The sequence below is a fragment of the Danio rerio genome, chromosome 13, assembly GCF_049306965.1.
Source record: "Danio rerio strain Tuebingen ecotype United States chromosome 13, GRCz12tu, whole genome shotgun sequence".
Lineage (NCBI taxonomy): Eukaryota > Metazoa > Chordata > Actinopteri > Cypriniformes > Danionidae > Danio > Danio rerio.
Window position 1 is genome coordinate 12,012,044 of NC_133188.1, and position 17,173 is coordinate 12,029,216.

At 36.4% G+C, this 17,173-nt stretch overlaps 1 protein-coding gene across 18 annotated transcripts in view; it reads right to left on the minus strand.

The window, feature by feature from the left end:
- The window catches only part of dctn1b (dynactin 1b), an 85,941-nt gene that overhangs the window by 7,885 nt on the left and 60,883 nt on the right, over positions 1–17,173 (minus strand). For 8 of the 18 annotated variants that reach the window (XM_073920748.1, XM_073920746.1, XM_009307203.4 and 5 more), the window contains 12 exons: positions 15,406–15,519; positions 13,248–13,400; positions 10,476–10,636; positions 10,180–10,348; positions 9,092–9,160; positions 8,799–9,011; positions 7,762–7,923; positions 5,511–5,642; positions 5,291–5,416; positions 3,649–3,791; positions 2,528–2,697; positions 2,384–2,395 (listed from right to left, as the gene is read on the minus strand). In XM_073920748.1, the coding sequence (XP_073776849.1) occupies positions 2,384–2,395; positions 2,528–2,697; positions 3,649–3,791; positions 5,291–5,416; positions 5,511–5,642; positions 7,762–7,923; positions 8,799–9,011; positions 9,092–9,160; positions 10,180–10,348; positions 10,476–10,636; positions 13,248–13,400; positions 15,406–15,519 (1,624 nt within the window). Of the gene's footprint in view, positions 1–2,383; positions 2,396–2,511; positions 2,698–3,648; positions 3,792–5,290; positions 5,417–5,510; positions 5,643–7,761; positions 7,924–8,798; positions 9,012–9,091; positions 9,161–10,179; positions 10,349–10,475; positions 10,637–13,247; positions 13,401–15,405; positions 15,520–17,173 lie in introns of all 18 variants that reach the window. The other 10 variants (XR_012389188.1, XR_012389187.1, XR_012389186.1 and 7 more) reach the window with 2 other exon arrangements.

The following is a 17,173-nucleotide window of genomic DNA, read 5'->3' on the forward strand; positions in this document are numbered from 1 at the left end:
ATACATACCTCCCGGGACGTAAATCGCGGTCCGTAGAAACGTCCGCGGGGCTACGTTTCCACAATGAGCCCGGGTTGTTTTCTTTCGTCTTAGTCCCTTATTTATCAGGATGGAATAAAAAACCAACTATTTCAGCATATATTTTACGCAGTGGATGCCCTTCCAGCTGCAAACCTGTACTAGGAAACACTCATGCACTCTCTCGTATTCACACACACGCACACACACTCATACACAACAGCCAGTTTAGTTTATTCAATTCACTTATAGCCAACTGGCCCACAACCTGCGACCTTCGTGTTGTGAGACAACAGTGCTAACCATTGAGCCACCATGCCACCCCACTGTTTAAATTAAATTTTAATTATAATAATATATCACAGTATTTTGGATCATGGGCAGCGCAGTGGCTAGCACGATCACCTCACAGCAAGAAGGTCGCTGGTTCGAGCCTCAGCTAGGTCAGTTGGCATTTCTGTGTGGAGTTTGTGAGCTTGTGGGTTTCCTTCGGGTGCTCCGTTTTCCCCCACAGCAAAACACATGTGGTATAGGTGATTTGGGTAAGCTAAATTCTCAGTAGTGTATGAGTGTGAATGGGTGTGTGTGGATGTTTCCCAGGGATGGGTTGCCGCTGAGTAGAGCATGTGCTGGATAAGTTGACGATTCATTCCACTGTAATGACGCCAGATTAATAAAGGGAATAAGCCGAAACAAGAATGAATGATGTTTGGATCAGTTAAATGGAGCTTTGAGAAGCAAGAGACTTTTAAACAATAAAAGATATGTCAGTTACAATAAAATAAACTATAAAACCATTAAAAAGCGAAGCCTAAACCTTTTAATGATAATGTTAATAAAATATGATATTGTTGAAATCTTGAAGGAATCTTTTTTTTTTTTGGTGGATTCATTAAATTCATTCAATGTTTTTCAACTAGTCAACAAATATTATATTGATTTACAGTGAACCCAGTTCAGTGCTCATCATAAAATGACCCCTTACAGATCTCGTTTCTAAACTAATAGTTTCCTCAGCATGCTATAAAATATTATATTCTAAGAAAATTATTTAACGATAACAATCCAAAAATGAGTACGCCAAAATTAATATCTTGGGAAAAAAAATATTACTTAAATTTCTAATAAAGAGGAAAAATCTAAAACTTAAATTAAGAAACATAAATATAAAATGTAGTTACAATGTTGAATTTTAAATAATATTTTATGCATTATTTCGTTTGAATTTAAATGAATTATCCTTCTTTTCCATGTTCGGTGACCAAATACTTATTTGAATGGATATAACTGTTTAATAAAACTGGTTTGTTAAAAATCACAAAATATATTGTCTACATTCACAAAGAAATTGATAAAAATCATACATTTTAAAATGAGGTGTACTCATTTATGCTGTGCTCTGTATTTAAATAAATACAGAGTAAATAAACCCCAAAAAAGTAATTTTGACTATATAGTCAAAATTATATATATTCTATATAAAAACATATTTATTCTATAGTTGAAGTCAGAATTATTATCCCCCCTGAATTATTAGCCCCCGTTTATTTTTTCCCTAATTTCTGTTTAAGGGAGAGCAGACTTTTTAAACACATTTCTAAACATATTAGTTTTAAAAACTCATTTCTAATAACTGATTTATTAAATTTTTTGCCATGATGACAGTAAATAATATTCGACTAGATATTTTTCAAGACCCTTCTATACAGCTTAAAGTGACATTTAAAGGCTTAACTAGGTTAATTAGGCAGGTTATGGTAATTAGGCTAGTTATTGTCTAATGAAGGTTTGTTCTGTAGACTATTGAAAAAGAATAGCTTAAAGGGGCTAATACTTTTGACCTTAAAATGTTTTATTTTTTTTTTTATTAATAACTGCTTTTATTCTAGCCGAAATAGAACAAATAAGACTTTCTCCAGATGAAAAAATATTATCAGACATAACGTAAACATTTCCTTGCTCTGTTAAACATCATTTAGGAAATATTTTAAAAAGAAAACAAAAATTCAAAGGGGGGCTAATAATTCTGACTTCAACTGTAGCCTATAATGTGTAGTAACAGTAACATTGTATGCGATATAAGAAATGACATGAATTACAGACATCAGTCAGTGATAAAGTTTAGCTGAATTAACTGAACTTGAGATGAGAATGCTTTTTTATTGTCTCCCCAATCAAAAACAATTTGCGCAAAATGACAGTATTTAAGAGCCATGCGGTAAATGACTGTACTACACTAATAACATAAGCACTAGCATGAACACATGCAACACACACAGAAACCACAAGTGGGAGGAAGAGTGTGATATTTAGATGAGAAGAGAGGACGGATATTTAAATGTCACACATGTGGCATCAACTTTACCTTTTTGTTCTTCTAAAAGGAACACAAACAATAAACACAGATGTTAGAATATCTAACAAAAAGACCTCAGTAAGACATCTTAACTTAACTTTTATATTAAACAGTTATATTATACAGTATTTAACAGCGTTATGGGTCTCTTACCAGCAGTGATGCCACAGGTCACAATGGAGGCGATGCCAGACGCTTGACTTCCTCTCAGGCTCTCAATGGTCATCTTTGACTGGCTGCTGATTCTATGCTTTAGCTCTACTTTCTCTGACTCTAGTTGGTCTATGTCAGCCTGGAGAGCATCCATGGTCTCCTCAAACTCCCTACGGATTAAAAATAGCCATATTAGACAATTGTTTTACAGTGTTAGTGTCATCGTCACTATAAGACGCAAGAAAATGTGTCCTGAAGTAAAAACCTTTTATATGGATTTATTTTAAAATTTGAACTCATGAATCTTCAAAGACAGGCCTGTTATGAACTATAAGATTGTTCTTCAAACATGTGCTTTTGTTAAACCTGTATGTAATTAAGCTTATATTTAAAACAATTATGCTTCATTAAAATAAAATAATAATTCTGTCATCATTTACTCACCCTCAACTTGTTTCCAAACCTGGTTTTCTCGAGAACACAAAGGTAGACATTGAATGTTAGAAACCTGTAACCATTGACTTCCTTTGTGCTTTTCCCTACTATTGTTATCAATGGCTACAAGTTTCCTTTAATCTTCAAAAGATATTTTTTTTCTTCAATGAAAAAAAAACTCAATTGAGGGTGAATAGATGGTGAGAGGATTTTCAGAATTTGTGGAGAAAAACTAAACATAAAAATTTGGCCAATCAGCTGTGGAGGGCAGCTTGCACAAAAGGAGAACTTTAGTTCTACCCACTTAAATGAAGCACCGTAAGCAACTGTATGTAAATGAGTCAGTCTCCTGACATTTTCCAAAGCTTTATATTCAGGTTATATTCAATTTGATTGCATCATTTGCAATGCTTCATGGGATAGTAGTTTTCCCCCCTCAGCCTGTAAGTTTTGCACATTTCTATTCTGGCTGATTTTCCAATGCCTTTTTACTTCACTTATCTGGTAATGTTATGATTCTTAATGCAGGTGAATTGTTTAATAACAGCTAATAATGCTTTAATATAGACTTTAAGAATTCCTATAGAAAAATTATTTTAAAAATACAAACAAATACCCATATTAGGAATTTAAGTAACAAGCTGTTGTAAAAACTATATGCAGCAATCCTCCCTTTCATCTCTTACTTCTCCTTCTTTTTCAGAAGTGAATCAGTCTCATCTAAGATAGCCTGGATCTTCTCCACTCGCTCATCTGCATCTTTAGATGCACTGTCCAGCTTCTTCTCCAGCAAACTGAGACGTACATTGGCCTCACTCAGTTCCTCGCCCTGTAAACAAAACCATTTTTACTCAGAATGTTCACATAATTCCTGCTTCTATTAAAGTGGTGGACAGTGACTAAGTATGATCACTTTACTACTGTTGTTAAGTGCACTTTTAAAGTATTTGTAAGAAAAACAAATTAACATCATTACATTCCTACTTGACATTGTATCAAATTGTCACCCGCTGAGAAACACAGAATGCTTAATTGGTGAATTTAATAGAGCCATTTGCGTCTGTTCTTGAGTGAACAACTCACTGATTCAATTGTTCCAGTGTTGGTCTGCAGTTAACAACTCACTGACAAGCTTGTGAGTTTTCAATTAATGACTCACTGATTCTATTAACCAATTAGTTAAGGACTAACTGATCCAAATGATCCATTTAAAGTGAGTCTCCAATTAACAACACACTGAATCAAAAGTCTTTAGTTGATGATTCACTGATTCAAATGATCCATTCTGAGTGAGTTTCCAGTTAAGTCAATGAATCAAATGATCCATTTAAAGCTAAGCTGCGCCTCAAATCGCATACTTATGCACTATTCTATGCCATTTCTATGCCATTTTTGTATAAATAGTGTAAGTTCACACTGAAAACTCTAAAAATAAAAAGTGCACTTAAATTACCCAGATGATGCACTCATACAGCCGGTAAAATGAAGTGTGGAATGATGGACACTTCACGCACTCAACGACCACAGATTTGCTCACATAGCGGAAGGGGCGGAGCTATCGGGCGCACATGTTGGATAACTTCATTTATTTTGGATTGTGAAAGCAAAATTCTCCTAGGAGAGTGATTATAGCGCCTCTTGATTCTGATTGTGGTTATACTCATGGCAGGTATTATTTGATAGTTTGGTCATTAATTTAACCGATTTGGAAATTGTCAAACGTCATCAGAGAAACGGTTTGAAAATCTGCTTAGTAAAAAAAAACATTAGTGCTCCAATTGGGACGACACGTATTGTACAATGCACTGATATTATGTAGTTTCAAAATACAACATATTAACATTTTATTGTCGAAAAATCCAACATGGGTGTCTTAAGGAGCAAAAATACAACATATGGGCTATGTTCAAATATTCATTTGGGATGCTTTTCAAACTGAACTGGCCCCCATGACAAACTAATTGAACAGCTCTCTTCTAAGAAGCTATATGGTATATATATATATATATATATATATATATATATATATATATATATATATATATATATATATATATATATATATATATATATATATATATATATAGCAGTGTAGTGTATGACCCCTTTGGTAATAAAATTAAACAATTTCTTGCTAAATAGATAAGCATTCATAAGTAAATATATTTTATTTTCATACTTAAGTGCATTAAAAGCAAGTACTTTTGTACTTTTACTTAAATAAAATGGATGAATTTCTATTTAATGGAGTAATGTTTTTACTCAAGTGCTTGATTTGTGTATTTCGTCCACCACTTTCTCTTAGTATGTCTGAGTATGAGCTTCTACCTTTATTTTCAGAGATTTCTTGAGCTCTTTGATGACTGTTTCTCTGTCTTCAAGTTTGAGACCGAGTCCTTCAGCATCAGTGATTTCTGCCCTCAGTGCTGCAGCTCGGACTTCAACAGGAGATATCTGCTCGACGAAACAAACAGCCAAACAAATGAACAGCCATAGTGCAATGCAGACAGACTGATAAACACAAGCACAGAGAGTGCAGTCGTAATACCCCAGTCTGTGGTCTGTCAGAGTCATATTCGCCCTCCTGCATAGCGGTTGCCATCTTGTTCATGGTTGCAATGACAACGCTGCAGGACTGGCGCAGACACTCTTGGGCGTTTATGCCCTGCGACCCATAGATCTGAAAAAAAAAAACAGATACAAAGAGATTAAATTACAACTCCACTTGTTTATATTATACTATAGACCTTTTTCATGGCTGCTGCATGGTGGGCGCCATAGCGACCAGCGTCTTCCGGTAGAATGCTAAAAACTTCCATTTACAGCGTGTACAACTGGTAATTTGCGCTCCGAAAATGGGTTTCAATAACGTTTTTAATGGATAACAGAGTGTTTTTGTGACACACAACTTAGAAATGTGTCTGTTAAAGCTGTTATAATCTGTCACATGTGGTTCAAGCGCGTCAGAAATACGAGAAAAACGGCTCTTTAACACACGCACACACACAGAGAGAGAGAGAGAGTGGGAGAGAGAGAGAGAGAGCAAACCAGAGTACTGGCATGAAACTTAACAGGTATGAAAGTTGTGCAATTTACAAAAATGACCAATAAAAGTCTGTTATTGATCCTCTGCTGGCTGATTTGCTGTTCATTCTAATCGCGAGCCGTTTGTGTATTTCGTGTGTTGTTTTCACCACGGTTTGTGTTTTTCCGTCATTTCGAAATGACACTAGCCTATATTTTCACTTTGTCACAGTTATTGAATCAGTGTGTCAGTGGCACAGTACAGGCTACTTGTGTGTGTCAAACATTTTGGTGAATTACATTTGTTTGGGCTGGTTATATATTTGAAATAAAGAGAATATGTTGACTTTAGCGATGACGGGGCTTCATTTAAACTGCAGAAGATGCCGTACGTCTGACAACGAGGGGAAAACGCCTCACAGCAGCTGTTTTCCATCCTATTAGATCGCATTTCTTTAAATGATCAGTCCAGGAGATGGTGCTGATGGACAACAGTATTAGTTCAAAGAGGATAAAAGTAGGTAAAAAAGATTAAAACTATCGTTTCAAAGCTGTCTAAATGTGACTGTTTACACGCATCAGCTGCCAACCGGAAGTTCTTCGCATTCTCCTTGCGCATAAACGCAAAGCATAATGGGTAATTTTGCGTTCCAAGAAAAAGGTCTATCCTATTACTGTATACTCTCAGAAATAAAGGTAATAGTGCTGTCACTGATACTGCGGTCATACCAAAAGGTTTATATTTAGGTCCACAGGGTGCATATTGGTACCTACTACTGTATAAGAACTTAACACAAACACTTTACATCATATAATGACAAGGCACATCATGAATAGGAGATTTTATGCATGCTTATGGCAGCTGTCATTAAGAGTCATTAGCTTATGTAATTTTAAATTCAAAGGTGACTTTGTTTGAGATGTCTTTGTTTTGACAACTTGACAACCAAATACATCTCATCCCTTTGTCATGACACTAAACATTACCAAGACAACAAAACCTGTCAGTGTCATTGTCAATAAAACTTGACATTATCAAGACAACGTATCTTGTCATAAATCTGTCATAAACATAATTGTCATGAGACATTATAATTGTGTAGTGGATATTTTTCTGATCACTTTTGTCATCAAAATTTCTCAGTAAAAATGTCAACACTTTGAAAAATAATTTTATAACAGTGTCATTAATGTTTATTTACATTTTAATGAAAAATTCAGTTTTTGAGGTTAAGAAAAATATTAACCATGTAAAGAATTATAATAGTCTAATGACAATAATGCTTATGACAGATTTACCAACACCCTCTTCCAGTTGTTACCCCTTATATCATAATATATATTATATCAGGGGTTGCAACAGCGGAATGAACTGCCAACTTATCCAGCATATGTTTTACTCAGCAGATGCCCTTCCAGCTGCAACCCAGTACTGGGAAACATCCGTACACACTCATTCACACACAAACATTACCAGGCATTTTAGTTTATTCAATTCCCCTATGTCTTTGGACTGAAGTTGAAACCAGAGCAACCAGAGGAAACCCACATGAACAGAGGAAGAACATGCAAACTCCACACAGAAATGCCAACTGACCCATCTAGAACTCGAAACAGGGACCTTCTTGCTGTGAGGTGACAGTGATAACCACTGAGCCACCTTTTTATCATTCTCTATTTTTGTTTGCACAATTTATATTTTATAATCATTTCATCTTTTATTTCAGTTGTGGGGTGATGCAGGCAAGCTATTCACAAGACTGACTTAAACTCACCTGCTCGGCTGCTTTAAAGGCCATGTCCTCCAGTTTGACTGCTGGAAGTCCCTCATGTTCGCTGAGAGGAGCGATAAGCTGAGCGGCTGCTGCTGCCACTTCCTGGAGGACGGCATTCACCCAGGCCAGCTGTCTTCTACTGTCCGCCAGCGCCTCGCACACCTACACACACACACACACACACACACACACACACACACACATATATAAACACGCACATATATAAACACGCACACGCGCGATCAATGCGTGAATAGCCAAGACAAAATTCAGAGGAGTCATCGGGATAGGTCAAATCAAAATTGCCTTGTTCTTTTGATATACAGGGTGGGCCATTTATATGGATACACCTTAATAAAATAGGAATGGTTGGTGATGTTAACGTCCTATTTGTGGCACATTATTATATGTGAAGCGGCTTGTAAATAGGTCATGAAAGAATAAAGTTACGTTTAAAACCAAGCACACCATTGTTTTTCTTGTGAAATTCCCAATAGGTTTATTAAGGTCTATCTATATAAATGGCCCACCCTGTATATCAAAAGATATAATTGTTGCCCATTGATTTACTAGCATTCACAGGACTATATAGTTTATTTATGTTTATGAGGATAGTAAAATAAGGTAAACTGTGAGATATTATACCCCAACACTATTCATACATTAGACTAAAACCCAACAGAAAGTCAATATATATCATATACATTCACTTTAATCATAAATATTGATTTTTTCCAACATTCTTTAGAATATCTTATATTGGGTTCAACAGAAGAAAGTAATTTACAAAAGTTTACAACCACTAGAGTGTGAATAAATGGCGAGGAAATTTGAACTGTTCTTTTAAGCTTTAATGACCTTTAACCCCCCAGTAAATAGAGTCTTTTCATAAAGTAAGTCAGGTTGAGGGTTAAAAAAATAATACTTTTTAGTGTAAAACCTAATAAGAACCCAAATAAATATGTTAAACTAATTTAAAAAATGCCATGACCCCCTTTACATGTGGGGTATTTGAAAGAGATGTGTATGTGTACTACCTGTGGGCCGAAGCTGAGGGCAGCTGGGATTCCTGGTGCATCGGTGCCTGGCATTCGACGGCGGATCTTCTTGCAGAACTGCCGTATGTCACTACAGGATGTGTCCAGATCCTTCAGCAGCACACAAAACGCCTCCTCGTCCTGTCCTGTCTGTATGAAGGCCCTCAGACGGCCCACCTCCACCGCCATACAGTCCAGAGCACTCTGGGTGAACTGCAGACACATGTGAAGATGAGTTAAAGATGTGTGTGGCAGAGCTGATCTCACTCTTTCTGTGTGTGTATGTGTCTTACTCTTATGTGATCTGCCAGCTGCATGGTACAGTCCTCAGGCTGCTCAGCCAGATGAATACTGTAGAGGTGCTGCAACAAAGAGAAATATAGTAAATAACTTAATTTACTCCTCCTGAAGGAAACACTACTTCTATACTGTATATAAATAATCATGCACTGCGGCCATGCTAATAAAACCCAGAGGACCAATTCAGCACTTGCTCCCTCAAGGTAAGTTCCTCATAAATGGTTTATAAAGGTTGGTTTTTAAATTTATGAGAATAAAAAGGTCTGTGATTGTAGTGAGTGTGGCAGGGCTGGTGGTGTGAGTGCTAACGACCATCACCTGTGTGCACCACCTGTCTCAAGTCTCATGGAGGAGCTTTGGATTTTAAAAGGAGAGACAGCAATGGAATAAGAGAAAATGCTCAGGCCTGGTCCTGTCTGTTCTTCCACTGATGTCTCTCCTAATTTTAAGATTCAGAGCTCCTCCACTTTTTACTCACAAAAAGACACTGCAAAAATCTTAAATCATAAATTACTCTTCCAGGTTTTACGCTAGACCTGAAGATCTTTGCCCCAACCCGACGGGACGCAGCAGGACCCAACAGGTTTGGATTATATAATTTTAAACAGGGTCGGGTCGGTCTTCTCTTGCGCAGTAAATGAATAGTGATGTGAAGCATTTCAATTAATGCGAGAAAGTAATCAAATAGTTTGTTACAACATTAAAATACATCCTTGCAAAATCCATCAGGTAAAACAAACGATAAAGGAACCCTGCTGAAAAATCCAGCTTAAACCAGCCTAGGCTGGTTGGCTGGTTTTAGCTGGTCGACCAGGGTGGCTTTAGAGGGGTTTTGGCCATTTCCAGGCTGGTTTCCAGCCATTTCCAGCCTGGTCTAAGCTGGTCAGGCTGGAAAATTACCAGCTAAATCCAGCTAAAACCAGCTTGACCAGCCTGGTTTAAGCTGGACATAGCTGGTTTTGGCTGAGCTCCCAGCCTGGCTAGGCTGGTCAAATCATTGCCGGAATGAATTTCCTCTCAGAGTTGTCATGACAGAATTACAGTTTTGCAAAAGCTACAAAATGTCATGCTGCTGTTATACCTGATAGTATTTAATAGCTTTGGTAAGAGGCTCCACATTGACGGTTTCGTCTAGCAGGTCTTTGTACAGCAGGTCAATGAGGAAATCCAGGGATCGCTCATGAACGCTCAACTCCGAGTACAGAGAGCCCACACGCTTATACACATCCACACTGCACTGACTCAGAGCACTGTGTCACAGAGAGAGACACATCTTAAACATACAACAACTTCCTGCTTCAATAGGAAACACATCAGGTAAATAATGCTACTTATTAGCATATTTGCTAATGCTGCAGTAAGCAGTGTTAGACATACTGTTCATATTTGTGCAGCGCTGCCTGTAGTAGTGTGAGAGAATAGATGAGTCCCGCAGCAAAGCTCAGACGCTCTCCAACAGCTCCTCTCATGCCAGGCTTCTGAGAGCAGCTCTCTGTCAGCTCAAACTTCTCCTGCGCCTGCTTGCTGATCAGCTCTGACTGCAAAAACACGCACAAACACATTCAAACAAAACCTGGATTAGAAGTGTGGCTTAGCCGTTAGCATGCATGCTCATTGTGAAAGTTTTGCTCTTTAAATTGACACAAAACAAAAGTTGGAATGGGACTAATATGCGAGTGAAATAACTTTTCTAATGAGATCAATTTTAGGGAGGAGCTTGATGTGATTTGTTGGGACCTGATTGGATGATTCCATCTTGTTATTGCTGTTATGTCATGTTAGTGACAGGTTGTCCTGTCCTCATGCTAATAAATGTCATTAGAAAAAAAGATAACATGATGCCACTTTTGACATTATGTGTAATATATATCTGTGATATCTTATGAATGTGTCTGTAAAATTTTAGTTAAAAACACAAAACAGATCATTTATTATATTATATATCATTTTACCTTTAAATGCAAATGAGCTTGCTCTCCGCCCCCTTTCAGTAGAGGGTGGGGAGGGTGTAAATATTATGTTTAACATATGAAAATGCCTTGTGTTTCAAGAGCTCTATTTGGCAGAAAGGGATTAAAAGTGTAAATTTACTACTTTAATAAATGCATGTTAAACTTGTAATCTTGAACGTTTGTTAATGTCTTTTCAGTGATGTTCTAAAATAAAACTGTCTATATTAAAATATTAAATATTTTGCTGTAAAGCTGTTGTCATGGCATCCAGTCACAATGTATCATTTGCTGTAATTAGGGACACGCTTGAACGCAATTAATGTTTAATGAAAAAGGTTAGTTTCCAGAAAGAAAATAGAGGTTAATTTTGCTCCAGTCCACCGTTAAACTGGTTTGTTTGCATAGTAATGAGTTGAGAAGAGTGCAAATGTCATATACTACTAGGAAACAAAAGTTTAGGCAGCAGAGTGCCATTTCAAACATTAGACTGTTCTGTATTTTGTACCATGTTACTTTTGACTTACCTCCGATTGTGTTTTGTTGATAAAAATTGCTGTCACATTAAGGGCCCTATCATACACCCGGCGCAATAAGGCTCAAGACATGTTTTCCCCGACGTGTTGCTATTATCAGACAACGCAACTTTAATTTTCCAGTTTTCTGCCACATTGTTTAAATAGCAAGCAAATCCATGGGTGTTTTGGTCTAGAAAAGATGTGTGTTAAGGCGCATTGTTGGCGCATTGCTAATTTGAGGAACTAAAAAAGACTGAAAACAGGTCTAAAGTCCAGTGCAGAGCGCGTTAGTTGTGCGCCTTGTTTACACATTGCATTAACACACAAGATGTACAGCAAAACAGAAATATCTTTACAAATGAAAAAGAATCAAGGAAATAAAATATTACAAAAATGATTATTTTCTACATAAATATAAAAACCTCTGCCTTTATGCCTTCTTCACCTTGGGGGGCTTTTTTTAGTTTATGCATGACAATTTGCTTTTGTATGTTGTTATTATTATTAGCAGTATAATTTACTATATGTATATTTATTATATTTGTTTTGATAAAAAGAAGCTTAGATTTGCCCACCTGTCAGATGACGTATGTAATACTGTTTTTGGGTAAAAGCCGCCACTCATTTGAGTTAAGAAATGATTTGTTTAAGATCACTTTTAATTCATATCACACATTAAAGTTAATTTTATATAAAGTCATAGTGTACACAACAAATTCTGGGCTTGTTGCATAACAAATGCCAAACTTTTATAAATTTTTCATTGGATTTTAGGCATGGACATATATATTGCGATCGTGATTTCCATAAGTATTAAAATGCTTTATAAACGTTTATAATTACCATTTCATAAGTCTCCCTATACAGTTGAATAAAGCGCTTGGACCCGAAAGCCGCTTCGCATGACGTCACACTTAACAAGCAGATAGGGCATAGCATGTGTATTTGGATATAACTCAGTTGTTTGACCACACTTCGTTATTATTGTTCATTTATTTGTTTGCTGGAAACTAGAACTGAATTTAGAAATAGTTTTGAAACAAACCTTTGCGCTTAACAAACAAAATTAATTATGTAGGCTAATGGATGCCTGTGTGTAGCCTACAACATTGTTTCCTTATCCACGAAAGAGAGAAAGTGAAAGTAAAAGTAATGGCCGATTGGAGGATGCTCATTCTTTATCTTTGTGCTGCAGATGATCTGTTTAATGGTTTTCTCACTAGTGAAGCTTTCAGTTTTTCCACCTACAAAGCGATGCAACTGACTCTTATAGGGAATAGGAGATGAGACTTTGATTGGTTTATGCTCAAAACCCATAACTCATTAAGAGAATAAGCACAACCCTGTTGGACCATGCGCTGCGCTGCAGAGCATATTTTTCCGTCCTTAAAATAACAGAAGTGGATTGGGACATGCCCTTAATGCTTTGCGCCCTGCGTTTTAGACTTTGCGCTTAGATCATTAAAATAGAGCCTTAAGTGTCACTTGTCATTTTGTCACATTTGTACTTGTTATTAATGCATTTTTTAAATGCAAAAGCCACTTGTTTTTTTAAACGGTTGATTGCTCTAGGTTCATGTTTATTAAAATAAAAATAAATAAATAATTATATAAAGTTTTAAAATTCAATTATAATAAAACATTCAATTATAAACACACACAGATATGCAGAGAAGGCTGACCTTACAGATGAGCCGTGGGATGAGAAGAAGTGCCAGGATGCAGTCATGGTCTCCTCTGTGTTTCAGGAAGGAGTCAGGCATGAAGGAAATCAACAGTGACACCTGTCTGTTGGCTTGAATCACCTCCATTTTACGCAGCTCCATTTCTATGGCCTAAAATTACAAACAGACACACATTCACATTAGAAACACATACAGCTGCTAAATGTCCAACAGGATTTGAGGGGGAAAGGAACCCCTATATCCAAACATCAATTTTTAGTTGATGAAAACTGTATGTTACACAAGTTCTGCTCAGAAAAGAAATCTCCAAGATGACCCAATACTACTAGTTAGATTTTAAAGCATGCATAGATGATTTTTCTGATTCAAGCAAGATTCGGTCTGCCATTCTGGAATAGCAAGCACACTAACAAGTACACTAAAGACTGCAGCTTCTCCCTAGATTTTTTTTTTTTTTTTTTTTTTGTGTAAGACTTCCAAAGAATAGACTAACCATCAAATAAACAGGAATGAATGACTACACGTGTGATTCCTGTCTAATCTGACTATTTGGTGAGTCTATTTTTGAACAATTGTTAGATTTTCTAAGACTCCAAATTTAGCATAGTTTTAGCAAAGACATCTATGTTTTGACATATATTTGACATCTTCTAAACACAAGATTGCTTAATGAATATGATATGTAGCTAGTGTGTCTCTTTAGACAGAAAAAACAAATACAAAACAACTACTACTATTATTTTTTAGGTTATCCATGACATTTTACACAGAGCATTCAAAAACTTACTCTTTGCTAATAAAAACCAATCCACTATTCCCATTCAGGGCCAAGCGAGAAATTAATCTCTTTAATATATTTATGCAATGGATATAATGTCCAAAATAATATTTACAACCAATGAGAAGTGTGGTGTGGTGATTTGAAGTGCTTCTTTTACCCTGGTTTGTAAGTCACTTTGGATAAAAGTGTTTGGTAAAAGTAAAAATTTAAATGTAAAATTTACATGTAATTTGTAAAAAAAAAAGAAAAAAAAAAGAATAAAACAAGTAACATTGCAAATTACAGCTACTTTTGTTTTACCAATTTTGTGCATCTTCAATGAATAAACGTATTTACTTCTTTTAAGAAACACATACGGATGCTTAATTTAAACATTTAGGTAAAGATCCTCCACAGGGTTTCTACAGGTTTTATCAAGTCAAATGTAAGACTTTTTAGGACCTTTTTAATATCTTTTTAAGACCATAATGAATTTCATTTCTTACACAAGGCTAAAGAGTAAAATTGCTATAAAACCTTAAAAAACGTTAAAACAAATCTTATTGTTAGCAAGATAATTAAACCATATTAATAAGTGAATAGAGTTAATTCATTCATTTTCTTTCCAGTTTAATCTGAGGTCGCCACAGCGGAATGAACCACCAACTTATCCAGCATATGTTTTACGCAGCAGATACCCTTCCAGCTGCAACCCATCTCTGGGACACATTCATACACACTCATTCACTACGGACAATTTAGCTTACCCAATTCACCTGTACCGCACGTCTTTGGACTGTGGGAAAACCGAACCAGCGACCTTCTTGCTGTGAGGCGACAGCACTACCTACTGCGCCACTGCGTCGCAAAATAGAGTTAATAATAAACATTTCTTAAAAAACATTTATTGAAATATATTGTTAGTGATTGGATGGTTATACTGTAGCTTTATATAAACATAGGAAAATTGAGACCCGTTTACAATGATTTAAGGCCTACAATACAATATTTTAGTGCATTTAAGACTTTTTAAGGCCTAAAATTTGGTTCTTGAAATTTAAAACATTTTAAGACCTCGCAGATACCCTGCTCTAAAACAAACCCTCATTTAAAATGTGCAAATGTGATTAACATTTGTTTAATGCGATTAACATTCGTTTAACACATAAAAAGTAAATGTTATTTAGTATGAATGAAGTGCAGATGCACACATCACTTGAGTTGCTTAACTGTAGTTCACAAATTCTCTCCTATTGCATCATGGGAAGTTTAAATCTTTAGTCGATGCACACTTCAGAATCTCACCATCACCGAAAATAATAGGTAATTCAGGTTCTTTTCTGCTGCAGTATTTTTTGAATATTAGCTCACATTGCATTTGTTCACTGGATTTACCTTGGCGTAGGCTTTGGTTTCAGCAAATTTGATCTTGAAATCAAAGATCTCTGCAGGCTGTTGTTGCTGCTCAGAATTGGCTTCCTGCTGGCTCATCAGCTCCCTGTTTACCTCCTGATACACATATACACACACGCACACACACACACACACACACACACACACACATATATAAAGATGTCATGTACACTACTCACTACAACAAAGTGATGGACTGCCATTTTAATTGCTTAATTTCTGAGATTTATTTTTAATTTGATCAAAACTTTTACATAAAAACAGATCACCATTTTGACCTAATAGACTATTTTCTGTCCTGTTTTAACCACCCTCATCGGAACCACACCTAAAACACTGTAAGAGCATGTTAGACTCAGAAGGATTGGCTAATAGTTTGTAAATGTAATCATTTTCCTAAAAACCTCAAAGGTTTGAGTTCTGAAACTTATAGAATGTTTCAAAAAAGTCAAATAAAAAAGATCAAAAAGGAATGCTGACTTCTCAGCCCAAATGAATTGCGCTCAGGCACACCTCTTCCAACCTCATCCAAACCAGGGATCCTGGGGGAAACCACGGGGAGAACATGTAAACTACAGTATACACAGAAACGTCGGCTGGATTGGTAAGGATTAGAACCAGTGATGTTCTTGCTATGAGGCAAAAGGGCTAACCACTGGGCCACCCATCTAGAAAAGGAAGAGGAGTAGGGGTGGAATTCTTCAAAACGAAGCTGGCTGTTATATGGAACTTAGGCTATATATAGTGGCTTAGGAATCATTTGATTGGTAAATCATGAATTGAATAATGCGGGACCGGCTGCAAGCAATTATAAGCACGTGATCTTCTCGAAATTAGTTTATAAATAAACTTCACGAGTTCAGTCGTACAAAATTGCACGATTTAAAAAGGAAGCGTGACACGTAACCCCACCCCTAAAGCCAACCATCATTGGGTAATGAGCAAATCGTACTAAATTGTACAAATAAGATCGTAAGAATTCAAACGAATTAGCCACTAAATCAAAAAGTTATGAATTGCCATGAGATTGTGTTGGTTATAACAGAGACGCTTCCTCGTGATGTGAAGCAGATGTGTGAATCACAGCACATTATGGTCCCATTAACACTGCCAATTAAATGTGACCCAATTCCGATTTTTTGCTCATATGTGAAAGATTGGATCTGTTCTATGGCCGTGTAAACACGTAAAAAACACATGCATTTGGATATTCATAGATTGGTTTCAGGCCTCCTTCATACGAGGAAGTAAATCAGATATAAATCGTATATGTGACAATGCGACTGTCATGTAAACAGGCAGATCGGATTTATTAAGGTTTAATGACATAGAAGAAAGAGCATGTGTGGAGATGCCAACGTGGTAAACAACAACAACAGAGGAAACATGGAGGAAAGTGGTCAGTCGACACAACTCGCTCCCACCAGACCTGAGATATCTCTCATACCCACATATTCCTCTGAATGCTGGAGGACACCATATATAAACCATTGGTGCCTCAAAATCATTTTAAAGTTGGGCGAACTTCGTGTTTTTTTTGTTTTTGTTTTTTTGTCGATATTAATACACGCACTGCGGGCTACACATAGAACAACTTTATTCTCTCTAACACCAGTGCGCAACAGGCAAGGGCTACATCTTCAACTACACACATACATTAGGGCTATACCATTACATAAACTGCGTGGGGGTAAATCTGGACTGAACCATTTACCGCTTATCCTACACTTCACATATTTCGCAGAGCTAA